General features: G+C 38.9%; 1 protein-coding gene across 3 annotated transcripts; it reads left to right on the top strand.

Annotated features, from left to right (window-relative positions):
• The first annotated feature begins 2,947 nt into the window (after positions 1 to 2,947).
• Positions 2,948 to 15,129, top strand: tgm2l (transglutaminase 2, like). 3 transcript variants are annotated; one of them, XM_036585071.1, is made up of 13 exons: positions 2,948 to 3,077; positions 3,895 to 4,071; positions 4,907 to 5,137; positions 6,294 to 6,412; positions 8,911 to 9,039; positions 9,246 to 9,423; positions 9,834 to 9,972; positions 10,063 to 10,166; positions 11,176 to 11,418; positions 11,555 to 11,821; positions 13,043 to 13,203; positions 13,326 to 13,462; positions 14,837 to 15,129. In XM_036585071.1, exons 1-13 carry the CDS (start codon positions 3,062 to 3,064, stop codon positions 14,988 to 14,990), a joined length of 2,055 nt encoding a protein of 684 aa, XP_036440964.1. In that variant the 5' UTR covers positions 2,948 to 3,061; the 3' UTR covers positions 14,991 to 15,129. The 3 variants fall into 3 exon arrangements, with proteins under 3 accessions (XP_036440964.1, XP_036440966.1, XP_036440965.1); XM_036585073.1 differs by lacking the exon at positions 2,948 to 3,077 and adding an exon at positions 3,548 to 3,614; XM_036585072.1 differs by lacking the exon at positions 2,948 to 3,077 and adding an exon at positions 3,638 to 3,754.
• Positions 15,130 to 18,416: the final 3,287 nt, after the last annotated feature.

Below are 18,416 nucleotides of genomic sequence, written 5' to 3' on the forward strand. Positions count from 1 at the left end.
CACACACAGACACAAATCATGTTTCTCTCCTTCTGTTGCCTGGGTGGAGTAGGTTGTTATCCACCACCACCAATGACTATGTCAGCAGAGACAGAGATCCTTCTGTGTATCAGAGAAGTCAAGAACCACCCCAGCAATCTAACAGCATAGTGATAATCCACTGCCATGCCACTGAATGGGGAGGTCAGTGCTCCTATCTATTTCCAACACAGACAATACAATGTGTAAGGCTTTATTTTTGGTAAGAGGAACTTAATAATCTCAGTGGCTCGCAGCGGTTAAAATTCCACTAAGACTGCCTAATGCAATTTGAATGTAGCCCAGTTGTCAGATATTTTTTCGTTTCTTGTCAGCTGCCTCCCACTGACATCTGGACCATTGGCTTATACCTCACACGTTTACATTTTCACCAAGCCACATCTCGTTCATCAAAACACTCATGTGAATACTAAGTAAAATGATGACTACATCTTAGATATCTCTGCAATCTACACCTAATGCTTTGACACACACAAAATCATATCAGTGTAATGTAACACCATGCTTATAACATGTACTACTACACTACTAATAATATACTATTATATGGCTAGCGTATGAGAAAATGGTTTGTAAAACCTCCTACTAGGCAACCAACTGCCATGATACCATCATTCATCCAAAAAAAGACTGCTATTGAATAATCAATGCTAGCCAAATTTCCCTAATAATGCCATGTAGCAAGTTTGACTCTGTGTTGAAATTTACAGTTGAATAAAGACAATGGAATAGTTCAGTTTTGCTCAGAGTTTTAATTTTGAGAATATATATCTGATATTTGATGTATTAGAAGGTTCGAAAAGTTGGCTTTTCATTAGAGTAACTAATAATGCTGGCATTAATTATACACAAAAGGGATAAAGTTGTCCATATGCCTCATGCTGTAGACCTTGGAAAATGTCCTGAACTATTGGAGTTAGAAGGTTTGGTTTTCAGTTTATTGTGCCAGGAGAAACAGGTAGAGGTCCAACCGATGTCCTTCACTCCAATTCTTGTGAATATAAAGTTGGACCACAGAAGCATTTTCCCTCTTGTGGTGCCATGTATTAGCTAATTCATATTAGCTGCTGCTTTTTAATGTCTCAAAATGTCACAAGTGTAGAGAATCACATCCATACCTCAAACTGCAGAAATGATTGTGGGGGGGTTCTTCCCTGAAACTCCAAAATTTGACCAATCACATGTTGTCAGAATGTTGAATTTATGTTGTCGATGGAGGAGGAAAAAAAAAATCAAACGTACACAATTTTCCTCCTACCCAAGCATGGTTCGTTGGTCAGGATGTAGTTGGTGTTTGCTAACAAGCTAATGTAGCTCCAAAGTAATGGAAGTCTATGCCACCCTAAATTTGACATTTTGCAGAGCCACTGCAAAACTAAAAAAAAAACAACCTGGACACCAATCATGTCTTGGCCAATCAAATACATTTGAGGTAAGGAAAAAAACTATGTACGCTTGATTTTTTGGTGAACCATTCCTTTAACTGATGTCAGAAACTATAGCCTAGTTTCCACCTGTTCCATCTGGCCACCTGCTGTTATGGGAACTTCTGTTCCAACCAGAATGTTAAAACAAAAATTAGGAATGGCTATGAGACATGATAACAAAGTATGGAGCAGTACTATCAGAGTTTACTGGAAGAGAGCTGAGAAAGCAGAACGACCATGAGTCATTACAGACTCACAGTTAGAAACAAAGATATCTGTGTTTTTTTGAGGTACAGAGACAGTAGCAAGGCAAACCGCTGACGCAGGGCATAGTAAATTCTCTAGGCACGATTCTTTTTTCGCTCTCAGAGGAAAATATTTGTCAGAGTTTGCACTCATGAGCCTGTGTGTGCACACCAACACACATTCTGCAGACATCTTTGTGTGTGTGACATCAGAGACCATAAAGCAAACTGAGTGGATGTGTGTGTCTGTGTGTCTGAGGTTGTCTGTGAGTGTGTGTGTGTTTGTGTATACCTACAATACTGTGTGAAAATCAGAGACCAACCTTCATTTATTTAATTTCCTGTCAAAACAGCCATTAAGTACAAGTTATCTATTTTTCAGGGGACATTTCTGAGGAGATTAGGTATTAAATGATCCATGTGCATGAAGAAGGGGAGTGTCAAAGGTAAATAAGTGAAACAGCAGGAGCTTCCAAACCTGCAGTTCAGAATATGTTTAAAATATATAGAGAAAATGGAACGTCCAACATTGTGCAAGACCTGGTAGACCACCAAACTGTCAGCATCAGATAAACAGAACTTAGAGCTTTCATCTTTTAGAGTGAGGAGAGAATCAAGCTCCACTCTTGCTTTAGATCTGAAAAAATCCACAGGTGTTTCTGTCCATCCTTCCATTGTGATAAGGCAGTTTAACACTATGGGCCTGAAAGGATGTGTAGCTGTCAAAAAGTCAACACTGAGAAAAGGAAATAGACAAAAAAGTAAAAAATTTGAAAGTCAACAAAATAAGCTGCTGGAGTTTTCAAAACAATGGACTGACCACCATAAGGCACAAGTTTTAACATGAGCAAATGTGTTTAAGATTAAACTTTGGAGGTGGAAAAATAACCCTGCACATTTCTTTGCAGAACTGAAACCAACTCTCTTTGAAAGAATGAAAGCTGTAATAAAGGCATAGTGTGGACACAATAAATACTGAAGAAATGTTAATATATTTAGTTGTTCAGGTTTCTGAGTGTAAGTTTCTGTTTCTATAACTTGTACTTAATGGCTGTTTTGAATGAAAATGAACAAAATGAAGGGTAGTCTTTGAGTTTTGTCAGTCCTGTTTGAGAGAGAGTGAAAGAGATGGAGCGAAAGAGCGAGAGAAAGAGAGGGGGGGCAGGCTGTGTCAGGGGGATGGGCTCCTCTGTGTTCTATAAATACAGAGTCCTAATGAAGGAAAAGGTAGCAAAGGGAAGAAAACTTTTCTGTGCTGTGTTACGTGGAACCAAAGGAACTTTAGAAAGCATCGCTGCAAGAACCAGAGATTGGATTTATCATTTACTGGTGCAGTACAGAAGTCTGACAATGTCCAAGCAAAACGGTAAGGAACTTTTCTTCAGATCATTCCACAGATGTTGAAAATTCTTAGTTCTTATTTGCTGTAGCAGATTTGGGTGATGTATTCTTTGCATTAATTACTGAACACTTACACAAACGTTTAGCTTGCCAGGTGTAAATTTTAAGTGTATTCAGAGTTTTTTTTAAATACATTTTTGCATTCAGATGACAACTAATTAAATTATCTGATGTAAACAGCATAACTAATACAGTATCAGTATCAATGTAACTAGAATAAACATTAGGAAGAGTACTGCTATAAATGAACTCTCTGGCCAAGAATGGCTACTAGGATGCCAAATGGAGCTGGCAGGGCGCTCAACCACAGTTATGTCTGAATGTATGAATAACATCTGCGAAATGAATTACAGAGCTCCGTGACCTAATCCTGTCATGTGGCCCTTTTATCTTACTTCTGATAGCAGAGTATTTACTCTTTGCTCAGGTCATACCTTTGCATTCAGTAGCAATTTGTGGTGTTATAAAGTGTAATAAAATCCTTCTGCTAATGTTTGTTCAGGTCAGTGGTCAGCATAAGGACAGAGTAGTGTTTACTAGGGTCTGTATTGTTTATACAAATATGGAACTTGCCTTTAACTCATGGCACTGAGAGTGGCTGCAGTCTGATCTCAGTTGAATGAGAAAGGAGGTTTATAAGAAGTATGGAATCCTAAAATGTACTTGTAAAAGTTGGGACTGTGCATATTAGAATTACATACACTACAAAATTAGTAGTAGTAGTGCATAAACATATTAAATGTTTGTTTTCTTCATGCCTCTCACGTCCCTTTCTCCTCTAGGTGTATTCCAACGTGTGGACCTCCAGTATCAGACAAATAACCGTGCCCACCACACAGAGGAGATGGACACGGAGCAGCTGGTGGTGCGCCGCGGACAGCCCTTTTCTCTGCTGCTACAGTACACAGACAGCCCACCTCAGCCTCCAGACCACCACCTTGCCCTTGTTCTCCATCTAGGTGAGCATAGCTGGCTAAAATCAATCATAGCCAATGCTGGAAGGACTAATGGGTTGATAGAGCAGTGAGGAAGGGACACAGGAATACTGATATTACTAAAATGTGGTGATTAAAGCTGCACTATGTAAGATTTTGCTAAAACTAAAAGATGTAGCATTACAAGAGAAAAAAACATGCTAAAATTATGGTGGCCTGCTGTGAATCGCCCTGTAAAGCCTGAAATAATAGTTTAAATATAACAGGACTCTTTAGAGTTTTTCAAAGCACATCATCTGTCATTATGTATTAACAACTCATGAACAGGCTCAAAAAGAAGGTCCAGCTTGACATTTAGGTCTCAAATGCAAAATCAACATAATACTGATGATGGTGACAATAGTAGATAATTCACTTACATCCTCAGAAGACATGTTCATTTTGAACACTCTTTCAACATATTCTTCCGCATGTGGTGTGCAATTACACATTTCCACCGTACAGGTCTCCAAATCCCCAAAACGTACATAGTGTAGCTTCAAGAAGAGTATGTCTACAGATTCAGAAACTGTTAAAAGATGAAGTAGATTAATTTAAGGTGTTTGTACAGAGAAGTTGTTTAATTATACATTTAGTGGATATATATTTCATTTGCATACAATACAGAAGTTTTTTTTTTTAATTACTCCTTGTAAGGAGCAGACTAATATGTAGTGGATAGAACACAAAGAGTTTGTTTTTTGTCTGCATTATATGGCATTTTATCTTTAAAAATATAAAAAGATAGAAGTATTTAGCAACAGTAATACACAGGCCAACTGAAAACCTGCATGTACAACAGTGTATGTGTTTTTTACAGGTAAAAAAGGCGAGGTGGTTATGAGGGTGTCAGGTTCAAGAGCAGCTCATGGTAAATGGTGGTTCAGTGAGCAGGCTGCTCAGAATGAGGTGTTATTGCATGTCCACAGCCCGGCAGACGCTTCTGTGGGCCTGTACAGTGTCATCGTGCTCCTGCTCTCTGCCGAGGGCCACGTCATAGAGAAGACCACCTCTCACTCCTTCTACCTGCTCTACAACCCCTGGTCTGCAGGTGTGCTAGAATATTTTCTCTTCTTGCTACAAGACAGGGCTTTGTGCAGCCCTGCAATAGCAGGGTGAAGTATAATGATCATAGTACTATAATATAGGGTTTTTGAAAAAGAGGACAAGAGGGCGACACAGGGCAGATTGTAGAAAGCAAATGTCAACATGAATGCAAAGGCAAATCCCAAACATTTTAGGCAATTTACAATTCTTGGCCAGATGTGATTTAGGTCCCAAAATGAAGACATATCCTGGACAAAGAAGATGTATGTCACCCTACTGTAAAATCACAGTACTGCAAAGCTAGAGAAACATTTCACAGTATTATAAAAATAAACCAGGTGGAAAAATAGTTTTCCAGAAAGAAAACTTTATTTAGCTTTTATATATTTTGAACTTTTCAAAACAATCTGAAGCTCCCAGCAAATGTTGTAGTAAACACTCAGGTCATTGATAGCATGAGCCTAACCCTAACCCTAACCCTAACCCTAAACTACAGGGCATGGAAGTGAAAAACTAAAAATGAAAATTATATGATGATATAATTTTCATTATTAAGGCTGGGTAAAGAAACCAATACTTTTATGGAACTGACCGCATTACCTCAATACTATCAAGTGTTGAAAAACTCCAGCAGCACTGCTGTGTCTGGTCCACTCCCAGCACAACACACACTAACATGCCACCACCACGTCTGTGTCACTGCCGTGCTGAGAATGAGCCACCTCTTCTGCTGTGGTCCTGACTACTGAAGAACAGGTTAAAAGGGGGCTAATAAAGTTTGCAGAGAAACAGATGGACTACAGTCTGTAATTGTAGAACTACAAAGTGCACCTATATGGATAGCAATATCACAGTGTGTCAAAATCAGGATATACTGCATGTCAATATACTGACTTCTAGCGCCTCAAACTTATTTCTGTCTACTCTCATACATTCTATTCATTATCCAGGAAATGTATCAATAATAATTTATCACCAAAACAAAAAAAGGAATGTCTCTGGTACAGACAATATATCACCCAGCAGTAGTATGGATGGTTTTGCTATCCTCTGCATTTACATTTAGTCTTACTTATATGCATTAAATGTAAACAGACAATAATACCGTATTGCTTGCATTAACGTCTTGTTCCTCCCTGTCTATGCACTTGTCTCCACAGAGGACTCTGTGTACATGCCTGATGAGGAGCTTCTGCAGGAGTACATCTTAAATGAGAACGGCATCCTGTACCAGGGCTCATGGGACCAGATCACTTCTCTGCCATGGAATTTTGGACAGGTAAAATGAAGTACAAGGACACACAGACACTCACACTGAAGATCGTCTTAGGTAAGGCAGTCCTCCACAGAGCAAAGCTAGCAGTTTGAATGAACCCAAGGTCAAGGCCTTCACTGAGATGCTGTCATGGTCTGGGGGAGCTGACAGAAGGGTAGGATATATGGGCGGTTTTGCATGCTGCTGGAATCTGTGGCTGAAGTCAGCAGTTTGTTGGCAGAGTGTGTGAATTGTGGCAGCTGTGTGCCAGAGGAGACACAGAGGACTGTCCGGCCAGTGTAATCTCTCTCCCTGGATGTCAAACATTTCTGCTCAAGATGTGTGAGAATGCCTGCCTTGCAAACAAAGGCCTGTCTGCCCTTAGACAAGAAGAGGCAGAACAAGAAAGCAAGAGAGAGAATGAGAGACAAAGAGAAGATAGGGTAAGATATAGTATAAAGTAAACTCCCTATAGTGCCTTACATTCTCGGTCTCACCTACTGCTGGCCTAAATGTTGGTTTTACTCTTCTGCAGAGAACACAGCAAAGAAAGAGACCACCAGTGGTCACTGGCAGAGAACATCTTAAAGGGTCCATATTATGGGAAATGGAATTGTCCTCACAATAAATAAAAAAGTTGTATGGAAAGATTGTTAAAGTTTCAAAACATGCTGTTCACTCCCTAGTCTATACAGTCCTTATGGAAACTAAGTTGTTTTGAATTTACTGGTTTTGTGATGTCACACAAGCCATCACATTTTCATATATCCACCTATTCAGCCTGCAGAAGTTTAGCCCCGCCCATTCATGTTGAAGTTATAAAGAGTGTTTCAACCCAGACTCCTTTCTGAATACAGGGCAGTTCGTCAGAACAGAGAACATTTACCTAGATTAATCTTGAAGACAGTGTTCCAAAAACAACCTGTTTAAGTCTAAGGGAAAAAGAGAGGTTGGAAAATGAATGTAAATGAATTATGACTGTTTTTGAACAGAAACCCACACAAACATAAAAATGCAAGAATAATGTAGTATATGGGCTCTTGAAGTGAATTTTGGCCTGAAGTTTTCTCTTTACCTGAACTGTAAAATCTCTAAAATCTCTTTATGAGAAAAAAAAACATAATTGCAAATTGAGTTTTAGACCTTAAGATGACATTTTGGCACTTTAGTTTTTGACAGTTACAAAGTCTAAATTTACAGCTTTAAAAATCCTATATCCTGCCTTTTTAGCATATTACTGTTTTCCTTGAGGTTCACTCATGTTATTATGTGTGGTTTAATGTAATGAATAATCCATTTTTGCATGACTCTTTCCCGACCTCTCTTTCATCACCTTTCTTTATCAATGAAACAGGCTTTTTTTCTGTTACTGTGTGTTGACACTATATGGACAAAAGTATTGGGACACCCCTCCTAATTATTGCATTCAGGTGTTTCAGCCACACCCATTGCTAACAGGTGGATCAAATTAAGCACATAGCCTTGCAATCTTAATAGACAAACACTGTCAGTAGAATGGGTCATAGTGAAGAACTCAAGTGACTTTAAACATGGCACTGTGATAGGGTGCCTTCTCTGCCTTGAGTCAGTTTGTGAAATTTCTGTCCTGCTAGATCTGCCCTGGTCAACTGTAAGTGCTATTATTGTGAAATGGAAGCACCTAGGAGCAACAGGTGGGAACAGTTTGGGGAAGGCCCTTTTCTGTTCCAGCATGACTGTGTGACTGTGCTCCGGTGCACAAAACAAGGTCCGTAAAGGCATGGTTGGGTGAGTTTGGTGTGGAAAATCTTGACTGGCCCGCACAGAGCCCTGACCTCAACCTGACTGAACGCCTTTGGCGTGAACTAGAACAGAGATTGTGAGCCAGACCCTCTCGTCCAACATCATTGTCTGACCTCACAAATGCCCTTCTGAATGAATGGGCAAGAATTCCCACAGGCACACTCCAAAATCTTGTAAAAAAGCTTCCCAGAAGAGTGGAAGCTGCTATAGCTCCAAAGGGGGGGCGCCAACTTTATATTAATGCCAATGGATTTAGAATGAGATGTCATAAAAGCTCCTGTAGGTGTAATGTGAAGGTGTCCCAATGCTTTTGTCCATATAGTTTATGTAAATACCACAGAGCTGATTGGCTGCCCTATGATATGACTCATTCAGGCTGAAACACTCCTTATAACTTCACGATAAACGGATGGAGCTAAACTGCTGTAGGCTAAATAGACGAATGAAAAACAATATGTTCAAAATGGGCTCTTTTTACAACTTAGTATCTTTATCTGGACTGCATGGTCTGAGGAGTTAACAGAATGTTTTAAAACTTAAAAAAATGTCTGCATACTACATCAGACTCTTTCATTTCAAGAAAAGTGAGGAAAATTTGTTTTTCCATGATAGCCCTTTGAATGAATCTAAATTTATCTACTTATTCTTTTAGAAGCCTTAGGCATATAAATACTTAAGATTTATCAAGATATCACAAATGAACAGATCCATATTGTATCTGTTGTTTTCTTTTTCAATAGTTTGAAAAAGGTGTGGTGGACATCTGCTTTGAGATACTGGATAACTCCCCCACTGCCCTGAAAAACTCTCAGATGGATATCACTAAGAGAGCCGATCCTGTCTATGTCAGCAGAACAATTACTGCAATGGTAAGGCAAATGTCAAGTGTCCTGTACCTTCATTACTCTCCATTTATATCATCGACTGCTGATTTAGACCCAAGAAGCAGCAAGCAGCATAGAGGCATGCCCTCATTTGATCCTCAATGTGTGCCGGACAGATATTTTAAAGAATGTCATTGTGGACCTAACTGGAAAAAGCTCTGTAATAAACAGCAGTGTTTGTGCACTGAAAGGTGAATGCAAATGATGACCGTGGGGTGGTGTCTGGACGCTGGGATGGGGAGTACAGCGATGGGGTGCCACCCACACGGTGGACTGGCAGCGTGCCCATTCTGAGGCGCTGGAGCGAGGGTGGGGCTGAAAGTGTGCGCTATGGGCAGTGCTGGGTGTTCTCAGCTGTGGCCTGCACAAGTAAGAAACAGATGCCTTCACACTGACAGGGCTGTGTATCATTCAAAATGTTTTGATACTGATACCAATACCGATATCATCACTTCAATACAGATTTCTAAATGACACTTTGCCAATACCTTCTTTTAATTTACAAACCAAACCACACATGAGTGTGAGGTGCTGAAAGTGACTGCAACGGATTGCAGACTAATGAAGAAATGCTGATGTTACTAACACACTCACGGAACATGATTTTAATAGCCGATCAGCGGTCTAGATTTAGGAACAAGCACATATCACAGATGCTGATAAGATCAACTACTCAGATATTAAATGATATAGAGTTCGATAGAGTGATTTGGTTGATACCATAAAGGTTGAATTTCGATATCCAGGCCTAGTTCTGACATAATTTCACTTTTCTGCAGTTCTTCGCTGTCTGGGCATTCCTACCCGATGTATCACAAACTACTCCTCAGCCCATGACACCGATGGCAACATCAGTGTGGACTACTTGTTCAACGAGCAGCTGGAAAGTGTATCTGATGGGAGAAAAGACATGATCTGGTGAGATGCTTTGTGGTGTTTTCAATGTTTTAGGTGCCAGGTACACTTTATCTTGCTCATTTAATGAACTGTGTTATCTACTTATTTCAGGAACTTCCACTGCTGGGTGGAGTCCTGGATGAGCAGAGAGGACCTTCCGAAAGCTTATGATGGGTGGCAAGTACTTGACCCAACCCCACAGGAAAGGAGTGATGGTAGGATTTAAAGGGACAGTTCCCTCTAAAATGATACACGGGGCAGATCTTGCTAACAGGTTGACATAATGTATGTTACTTTTTTTAACAAAAACAGTACAAAGACAAGATATTTAATGTTTTACCTTGTCAACTTTATTTTATGTAAATATTCACTCATCCTGAAATTGATGTATGCACTACATTCCAAAATGGCAGAGGCAATTTAAGATCAAGAGCATTGTAAAATGTTAAAAAAAGTCTTAAACAGGTCATACAATCCAGGAAAGACCTTTTTGTTATGAGAAAGAATGGGTCGAGGCTCGCCACCTTAGCCAAATATTGCATCAGAAAACAATCCAACAGTTTAAGAACAATGTTCCCCAATGGGCGACTGCGAGGAGTTTAGGTATATTAATCTATATGGTCCATAATATAATCAAAAGCATTATGGAATCTGGAGAAATCCCTGAGCATAAAGGGCAAGACCAACCACAACTGAATGCCCGTAACCTTCGATACCTCGAGTCAACCTCTCAGATTGTTTATGAAAATAATGGATGTTGTGCTGGGCGAAAGAGGAAAAAGACCATCCCAATTGTTATCAGTGTAAAGTTCAAAAGTCAGGGTCTGTCATGGTATGGAGGTGTATTAGTGCCCGTAGCATGGGTAAACTTGCACTCTGTAAAGGAACCACATGTTACAGCTCAAGACTTCTGTAATGGAAGAATGCCAAAAAAAATCCACTTTCAAAGCTGGATCAGCTGGTGTCTTCTGTCCTCAAACAAATAGTAAGTGCTATTAGAAAGAAAGTTGTGACCCACAGTGGTTCCAACTTTTCTTACAGTGAAAATCAAACATAAAATTTTTGTACTGTTTTCATTAGAATACAAATCAAACAGACTTCACTAATTACTACTTTCTGTTTTTATTAGTCACAGACTGTCACAACTTCAAAATTGAAGTTTGAATCATTGCTATGCTCCTAAACACCTGCAACCACTATTTGTTGGATCCGTTGTCTGCATAGGTGTGTTCTGCTGTGGGCCATGTCCAGTCCGGGCGGTGAAAGAGGGAGAGGTGGCTATGAAGTATGATGCTCCATTCGTGTTTTCGGAGGTGAACGCAGACCTGGTCTGCTGGATCATTCATCCAGATGGGGAGCGAACACAAGCCTCATTGAATAGCGGGACAGTGGGAAGAAACATCAGCACCAAAAGTGTGCATGGAGAGTACAGAGAGGACATCACTGGAGAATACAAATACCCTGAAGGTAACATCTGAGTACCTTACAGCCTGCTTTCTTTTTAAATTTTATTTAGCTTATCTCTGATCATCTGCTGTATGTATTAGAGGACAGTTTCACCTGCACCAGCTACACATTCTGAACTTTTTTAATCTTTCTACAGGTTCTATAAAGGAGCGAGACGTCTATGAGAAAGCAGGGAAACGAGTGGCCAAGCAAAACGGAGGGCCCGGTCAGCTGCAGCTCTCCATTAAACATGCCCAGGCTGTTCATGGCACAGACTTTGACGTGATTGTGGAGGTGCATAATATTAGTGGAGAAGACACACTGGCACACCTCACAGTCACATCTAATGCTGTCACTTACAACAGTCTCCACAGGGGGGAGTGTCAGAGGAAGACAGCTGAACTCACAGTACCTGCACAGAAAGGTAGGAACCACACAATATTCAAATGAAAATGCTTTATGTCATGATTAATGTGAGTAAGATGAAGTCATATAGAATCATAAGAGAAAAGGGGAATGGGTGTAGAGAGGACAGAGAGTAGAGTAAAACAGGCAAGTGGAAGGTTCCCTCAAAGGAATAGTTTAATTTACCCAATTTCTCACTTGCTCCAGATGTAGACATTCAGCAAAACCATTTTGGGGAAATTATGCTTCTTTTGTTTAGAACTGGAGTGGCAAGGCTAACATTTTTAACAAACACAAGAACTCAAAAGTCATCCTTAAAGAAAATCAAACGTTTCACACTTTTTCATGTTAACACATGTTTTTTCATGTGATAACACATTTTTAAAGTTTTTTTCCACATGTGAAATTCATGTGACCTTTTATGTAAGGGTACCCAAATAAGCCAAATTGTTGCTATAAAATATGTTAGTAAAACTTCTTTCAACCTGCATCCAGGTCTTCATTAAGGTCCACCAATGCCAGTGTGGTTTAGAGCACAGTATGACTTACTGTGCACTATAAAAATGAACAAAACTCCACCACTAAGGACAACCATTTCAGACAACACTAAGGCTGGTATTCACAAAGCAGAACTGATCCTGGATCAGATTCCGCTGTATTTATGATGGTTGTTGTCACAAAAAACTGATTCTAGATCAGCACCCCTACTCCTAAGTTAGTGAAAAGAGACCCTTTTATCTAAAAAGGCTGTTTGCAGTTTTGTTTATTTTCATAGTTAACTGTAAGTGATACTGTGACCTGAGGTTGAAAGAAGTTTTGGTGATGTATTTTTATAGAAATTATGAAAGAAGTGATAAGATTTCAAATCTAGACAATATATCTAATAGTTCTCAGTAAGAGATTGTTGTAAAAATGTTGTAAGAGTAATCATCTCATGTCTAGATATGTTTACTTGTTTTAAGTTATTTTATCTAAATAAATAATCAGACAATTTTGATAATTCTTTCTTGTTTCAATACATAAGGCAGATCATTTTTAACAATTGATGCAAGTCACATTATTTGACAGTTTCACTAGATAAGATGATTTAAAACAAGCAAAAAAGTAAAATTTTAATCTAATAATGATAAATATTAGATATTTTGACTAGATTTAAGATTATTTCACTATTCAGAGTTCAGAATTACCAATGCAAAAATGTGATATTTTAAGTTATTTTATGTTTTTCTCTCACCTTCAGCTCATAAGGAAGTGATACGGCTTTTATATGACCATTACGGAGGGTGTATCTCAGAGCATCACCTTATCAGAGTCACTGCACTCCTCCAAACCAGCGGCCCACACAACATCATCCTGCAAGAAGTCAACATCCCTTTAAAAATGCCTAAGCTCCATATTAAGGTATTAAGGTGCAAAAAACTTCAAAAACAAAATTCAGTAAATAGTGATCTACTACATGTAATGTTTATTGTCTTGTTGTAATTGTATTGTGATTGTTTTTGCACATATTTACAATTTCCCAGGCGATTGGAGAAGCTGTGGTCTCACGCAAACTGACAGTGATCATCTCCTTCACAAACCCCCTGCCTGTCACTCTCCGAAGAGGTGTGTTTACCGTGGAGGGTGCAGGACTAACAGAAGAGCAGGAGATCCAGTCCCCGTATGTATCAGCCCTTCAACCACAGGCCTGTATCTTTAGCATGTGACTTTAATAATGTTGTTGCTGTTAAGAGCTTATTTCAGCTCTTAACAGTGTGCTTTATAGGCTGTTACTTTGCTGTTTAGAGTACTTGCAATAAAAGCGAAGAGGACCAAATGTAGAGTGTAAAGAGCTCAGGCCTTATTCCGACTACTCTTGGCCACTGAGACTGATTCCTTACCAAGTCGTACCACATCATGCACAAAACACCTTCTGAACCCCTCCTTTGGTCATTCAAACAAAATGTGCCAGGCAAGGGTCTCACACCACTGGCCAAGGATGGCAAAAGCCTTACAGAGCCAGACATTCCTACACACAGAGACCTGCCAGAGATGCCAGCATAAACATGCACTCTCTGCCCCAACACAGGACAAATTCTTCCCAAAACAACAATTCTGATATGGCCTCAGCATTCCTTGCAAACTATTATTCAGTAAAGATGTTAGTGTAACCAGGCCTGTGCACAGACAAGCTGGGCTGAAAGGGAAAACAGGGCAATATGAACCTGATGAACTTAATTTACTGTATATTACACTTATCAAAAGACATGTTTCAGATGAAACCAAACATAGTGTAAAAGGGCCCATATCCATACATTATTCTTGTGTACTATTTATATTCTATTTATTATTATTAAATTATAATGTTTATGAGATCTTATGTAGCAGAATCGGTCATAATTCTTGTTTACATTGCCTTCAGCTCTGTTCTGATTGGTGGCCCTTTATTGTGCATCATTCAAAAAGCAATCTAGGTTGAAACACTTTATAACTTCCGTGTGAATGAGTGCACAGTGGAGCTAAACTGCTAAAGTCTGTATAGGCAGATATATGTAAATATGATGGTTTGCATAACATCACAAAAACAGCGAAGGCAAAACAAGCTTTTATTGTATATAAGTTTCCATGCTCTGACCGTCTGGACTGGGGTATGAACAGTATGTTTTGAAACTTGATTATGATGTTTACACACTACATTGAATTTCAACAACTGTGGAAAATTTTGTTTTTCCAGTGTTTTTCCAAAGCCAACCAACAGAAGTAACATTATTATTAATGCCTGAATCGAACCCCAGTCACCTGCAGGCAAAAACTTGGTGTTACTTACTACACTATATAATCAGTACATAGTTGTTAGTCATAACTCTGCTGTGTTGAATGATAAATGATGTTTGGTGTTAAGAAAAGATTTAATTGGCTGTTAAATACATTCCATACATTTCTATATGTGTAGCAGAATCTAACCTACACAATCATCATTACTCTGGATTAGGAGAAAAAAAAGAGATTAGATTAGATACTGAAATTATCCCTTTTTTGTCTTTTTTACTCACAGTGGTGATATTGGACCCGGCCAGTATGTTGCAGTCAAGTTCTCCTTTAAACCCATTCGAGCTGGCCTGAGGAAATTACTGGTTGACTTTGACTCTGACAGACTGAGAGATGTGAAGGGTGAAGCTGCTATTATTGTTCAGGAGAAAAAGCTCTGAGAGTGCTTTAATGTCTCAAACATGTAATTCAGTGGCGTTTGGAAGGAGTTTTAAAAGGAAATATGTTGTAAATGAAAACATGAAAATGTTTCTGATTGCTTGATAACTGCATGCCTGCATAACTAAAGATAAAACTGCTGTTTTATTTGTATAACTTGTATAATTTTTGCTAACTATATTTTGTGTCTTTGTGTATAAGCAGTTTGTGTCTTACTATGAATACATTTTGATTTTACTTGATTTCATGTTTTTTCCCACCTTTGAGGAAAAGTGTTTCAGTTTCACAAAAATTAAAGTAGGAGTGAAAATCTAGATCATATCATTTTTCGGTGTTTTTCTTTATCCAGTATTTGCTGTTAATAATGTTTTTGTCCCATACTGTTGAAAAACACTGATCAGAGCAACGGTGATAAAATAATGTAAATAAATGTACTCTAAGTTTACTGTACTTGTGCGCCCCCTGCTGTTACAAAGATAAATTACACTGTATACCAGGTCACGGAAAACTCGACATAATTTTAATACGTTTCACAAAAAATAGTTTCACTACTTGTCACCCCACACTGATTTATATTTAACACTGAGTCATCGTTATAAATAATGAAATGTTAGTAAAATACTCTGTACTATAGGATACACAGCGCTCTACAACAGCAATAGGAGTAATTGTTTAAAAACATTGTTTAAAATATATGCCTCAGAGTTTGTCATTTCTCCTACATTTTGACAGGTTGGCAGTCCATAGCAGGTCAAACACACATACATGCACAATCACCCACACATTCACACTTAGGGGCAATTCAGCATGTCCAGTTGTCCTGACTGCATGTGTCTGGACTGTGGGAGGAAACCCACGCAGACACTGTACTCAGAACATCCCCTAGTGGCCCGGCCGGGAGATCGAACCCTGGCCCTTCTTGTTCTAAGGTGACAGCACTACTCACCGCGTGACCGCAGTGTTGCTCAATATTGCATATATAAGCGGGAAAAGATAATGCAAACATACAAATGCATTGCCATTTTTCATTCTACATTTTTATTTTAATTTTGATACTGTGCTTCCATATAAACGAGCTCTAGTTGTGTCATTCTGTAGTCAGCGTTGTGACCATATTAAGAACTAAAAAGCATTTTTGAAAATCTCCACCATCAGACCCTCAGTGTCAATAAAACGTACACTTTATAAGTCTATTATAGCAAAATTATGTGAAAAAAACATGCTAGAGGGATCCCACAATTCATCCGAGAAATTAATTTTAATTATGAAAAGTAGATGAACATAATAGGCAATTAGGCTCTATATTATTAGATAGGCTCTGTATTATTCCTGGTTTTCTTCAGACAGCAGGTTTTAAACAGCTGGACGTTAACGTCACTACTGCTAAGTGCTGATTAGTTGGTGAGTAAATAAATCAGCTGAATAATGTTGTGAATGCAAGGCTGCATTAGAAAGTCTTTAAACTGGGGTTTAAAAGCATTTAAAATATGACAGCAGTGTTGAAATGTTTATGTTCTTATGTGTGTTTTACATTTGTATATATAAAAATTATTAATCATTTACAAATTACAATTTTTTACATAAATGCACCATAGAAGCCCATTCGTGTTGGACCCCCGTAGAGAGCCCTCTGCCATCTGTGTGACTGTGTGAGACCTGCAAACGCTGGTAAACATTAAGATTGTAAATTGTTAAGATTAAGAAAACAGATGTTTTGAGTACAGATGTTTTGTCTGTAAATTTGTATGTGTACATTGCCACCAGGCCTCATGTCCAATCAAGTTACTAAGCCAGGTGTTTGACTGGGGCTCTATGCAGGTAAGTCCAGTGCTTCCGCACCAAACCTAGCAAATTCTTTCTTTATAGACATTGTTTTGTTCACAGAGGCATTATCATCCAGCTTGACTCATGCTGAAACAGGAAAAGGCTTACCCCAAACTGCCGCCACAAAGCTCGAAGCACACAGTTCTCTTGAATGTCACTGTATGCTGTAGCATTTAAAATTCACTTCACTGAAACAAAGAGGGACTTTACAGTTGTCAGTATGAATTTAAGGCAGGTAGCTTTCTCTTAGCATCTGCTAAACCCATGATTTATCACTCCAGAGAACACGTTTTCACTGTTCCAATGTGCTTTTGATTGGCTGTTCAGTCATGGAAACCAAATCCATAAAGCTCCTGATTAGCTGTTGCTGTGCTGATGTTGCTTCCAAAGTCAGTCTGAAACTCATTTGTGAGTGCTGTGACAGAGGACAGATGATGCTACATACTTCAATACTTGGTGGTATCATTCTGTGAGCTTGTGGCCCAGTGCTTCATTACTGACCTGTTACTGCTCATTTCCACTTCACAGTAGCAGCACTTACAGTTGGTCTGGGCAGCTCTAGCAGGGCAGAAATTTGACAAACTTGTTTTCGACTTGTTGGAACGGTGGCATCCTTTGACAAATAGGAAATTTGCTTGGCTGCATATTTGATGTTATGCATTCTGCTGCCAAAGTTTGTCTATGGAGATTGCATGGCTGTATGGTGGATTTTATAGGCAACTGATTATTTTATAACCCACTGATTGGAAGAGGTGTCCACATACCTTTTGACATGTAAAGTAGTTTGTATAGCAGGATTTCTCACCCTGTCTTTCAGTTTTTGACATAATTTAAAAGCTTATGTTGTGTGTAAATTTCATGATGAATGGACCAAAAGAAATGACTCAAAATTACTTGAAAAAAAAGTCTGGTTACATTGACTTACATAAAAAGTAAAGTATCTTTTTTTTCCTTGTCCTGCAAAGTTATTATTTTGCAGATACAAGGTTTTTTTCTGACAGCTGCGATATACCGGTTTTGCTGGTGACAAGGAATGCTGATCTATGCTGGTGTTTCTAGCAGGGCAGAGAGACAAAAATCAGGACAGCCCAATAGGAGGAGAGATAAGAGAGACTGTAAAGAGTCCTGCTTTGTGAAATAACCCCAAGGATTTTGCAGTTAGCCAAATATTGTTGGCCCAAAGTGAGGGCTTTTTAACAGAAGAAGATCTAAAGCCTGTTTCTACTGGACAGTCTTAATGTCTGGTGCACACTGTCCAGCTGAGAACCCCTGCTTTGTTGAACAGTTCTGGTAACAGTTCAACATATCAAATTCTCTCTTCAGCAGAAGAGTAAATTATAAAATTTGTACATAGAGACTACTTGTTTTCCTCAGGCTAATATAGGCGCTTGTTGTGGTCGGTACTTAATGCCATATAGTACAATAAAACGTATTTTACTTAGTGATTCGTGTTATCCACTCACATGATTGTTATTGTTTGTGCTAAATGACTCACTGTTACTTTGAAGTTGCATCATCCAGCTCCACGTTAAACCTAAATGAAAGCGGGCTTGCCTGATTGATTGACAGCACTGTAAACCAATAAGAACGATGTAAAATCGGGC

This window comes from Colossoma macropomum, unplaced genomic scaffold (assembly GCF_904425465.1).
Source record: "Colossoma macropomum unplaced genomic scaffold, Colossoma_macropomum, whole genome shotgun sequence".
Lineage (NCBI taxonomy): Eukaryota > Metazoa > Chordata > Actinopteri > Characiformes > Serrasalmidae > Colossoma > Colossoma macropomum.